General features: G+C 34.7%; 1 protein-coding gene across 1 annotated transcript in view; it reads left to right on the top strand.

Annotated features, from left to right (window-relative positions):
• Positions 1–2,548, top strand: part of LOC102239626 (cyclin-Y-like protein 1) — a 40,111-nt gene that overhangs the window by 10,035 nt on the left and 27,528 nt on the right. Inside the window, exon 3 of the mRNA XM_014547532.1 lies at positions 310–347. Coding sequence (XP_014403018.1) covers positions 310–347 — 38 coding nt within the window. The remainder of the gene's footprint in view (positions 1–309; positions 348–2,548) is intronic.

The following is a 2,548-nucleotide window of genomic DNA, read 5'->3' as shown; positions in this document are numbered from 1 at the left end:
TTTTTTATAAGCTAAGTTTCTCCCCTGGCTTTCCCCTTTGCCCTTTCCTTCTGGACATGAGAGACTTTTATTTGTACCTAAAACAGAATATCCATTAGGTCAAAAAGGCAAATTTTAGTTTTAATATTTTGCTTATGGGACTCCTCTTACCAGGTGCTTTAAATTATAAATTTTGTTGGAAGTTATAAAAGAAATGGAATAAAATTTATTCTTATTTTGTATGTTGGTAATCTTTCAGGTAATCAGTAACTTTTTTTTTTCTGTGGCATTTGTATCAGTACTGATGGGTTAATTTTCTTTTATTCTTAGTGCGAGGAAAAAGAAAGAGCAGTTGTTATTCCTACCATGTAAGTAAATAGTTGAAAAGTTACATAAGAAATTAGTAATTTGAATTAAAAATTGTCTGCCATGATTTTTAACAATATATAATGGAACCAATATCATTAGCATGGTAGATTTTCTAAATCACTTCTGTTATCTTCATGATCAAACTTCCATATTTAGGAAAGTTTTTGGCTTTAGTAATGCTCATTTTTAGGGCTTCTAACCTCTAAGTTAAATGTCAATAACATGGCTGTGGTATAAATGTCTGCCTTAATTTTTTCCTTAAGTTTTAATCTTGATTTTTAGCAAAATGAACAATATAAAGCTAAGTCAATTTTCAGGGTTATATCTTAGCTTATTGTCATGGCAGCTGAAAGCTTATCTTTCTCACTCCAGTGTGACCTTTTTTCCCCTCCCTCTGTCCTCCCAACAAGGATCATGGTTTTTATTCAATCAGAATCAATGTTTACATTATTATGACTTTGTAAATATTTTTAATGCTGAGTCATATAGTTCTTTGGCTGTGCCTCTTTCTTGTGCCTTCATTCTTTTGCTCAACAAATGTATATGCACTTTGAATGATTATGCCAGTGTTTATTAACATACAGTTCAGTTTCAAAATTTGAAAGAATCTGCAGAAATGAATAATTTGTTTTTGTCAGTGCCTATTTTCAAACTGATGACTGGTTTGGTCCAGGCACTGCTGATAAAGCAAAGCAATGGAATTACAAATGTCAAGAATTAATTATTTTATTCCGTATTTGTGTGTCCTCAATTTGTGGACTGTTGCCAGTTTTGTGCTGTAAACTTTATCTTTTATGTCTCACCATTTTTTTCATAAAAAAAAATCTAGTAGGACTTCAGGATAAGTTTTCTTTGTTCAAAGCTTAGTTTGGCTTCGCCCATTATTTCAAATCAGTTAAACCTGAAAAGGAGTAAAACTTAAGTGAGTTATCAGCTGTTCAAATGTGTATACTTTTTTTGGGACCCCCTATATTACTGAGATTTGAGCACCGCTACACTTCTCCAGGATAATTCAAACCCCTGTTCTCATCATGATCTCACATAGTCAAAGGCAGCAGGTAGGCTGGTCTCTCTGATTTCACAAATAACTGCTTTATATCTAACAATCTAGTAACTTGACAGAGAAAGATGACTATTGGGACAAAAATTATGTATTTATGCTACATTAACATAATACCTAGTAAGTTTTCATTTTTTTTGTGTGTGCGGAATTAATTTTTTTTAGTGTATTCACTTTTTCTTTTCTAGCAGCTATTTTTTCCCTGAAATGTTGTGACATTTGTCACAGGCCTGTCAAAAATATTTTCCATGCATATAAGCATAACCAATGGACATAAGACACTGGGGGGTAGGGGAGGCCAGGGGATTGTCAAGGGCGGGGGGAAAAAAGGAGAAATATGTAATACTCTTTGTAATAATTTAAGCAATAAAAAAAAATATTTTCCATGTACTGAACACATTTGCTCCACTTCTTCTTGGAAGCCATCTCCCCAGCCTTTTTTTTATCCTCCTCCAGTTTAGACTTGTTCTCCAAAGGCCTGCTCTGTGCCTGCTTTTAGGCATATTTTTAAAAAAATATATTTTATTAATTTTTTACAGAGAGGAAGGGAGAGGGATAGAGAGTTAGAAACATCGATGAGAGAGAAACATTGATCAGCTGCCTCCTGCACACCCCCTACTGGGGATATGCCTGCAACCAAGGTACATGCCCTTGACCGGAATCGAACCTGGGACCTTTCAGTCCGCAGGCCGATGCTCTATCCACTGAGCCAAACCGGTTATGGCTAGGCATATTTTTTTAAAGTCATCTGGGATCTCACATACTGTTCTCTTGTGTTGGATCCCCAATTTCTTTAGATCAGCAATTTTCAACCTTTTGCATCTCATGGCATGCATACACTAATTACAATTCCAAGGCACATCAAAAATATTTTTTGTTGATCTACCAAAAAAGTAGGTATCATATTTATTCATTCACTCTGAACGTCTGTTGTGGTATTGGCTGTTGTCATTTTGTTATTTGACAATGTAAGGGAAAAGGTCAGTGGACCTGCCCAAATAGTCAGATATTGCATGTTTTAAACATTCTTGCTGCACACCAGTGTGAGGCGTGGTACACTGGTTGAAAATCTGTTTCCTGTGTTGTATGTCTTCCTCTGTCTTTTTTATTTTTTTAAAATAAATCTTTATTGTTCAGATT

Source organism: Myotis brandtii, unplaced genomic scaffold, assembly GCF_000412655.1.
Source record: "Myotis brandtii unplaced genomic scaffold, ASM41265v1 scaffold479, whole genome shotgun sequence".
NCBI lineage: Eukaryota > Metazoa > Chordata > Mammalia > Chiroptera > Vespertilionidae > Myotis > Myotis brandtii.
This window is presented reverse-complemented; position numbering and strand designations above follow the sequence as displayed.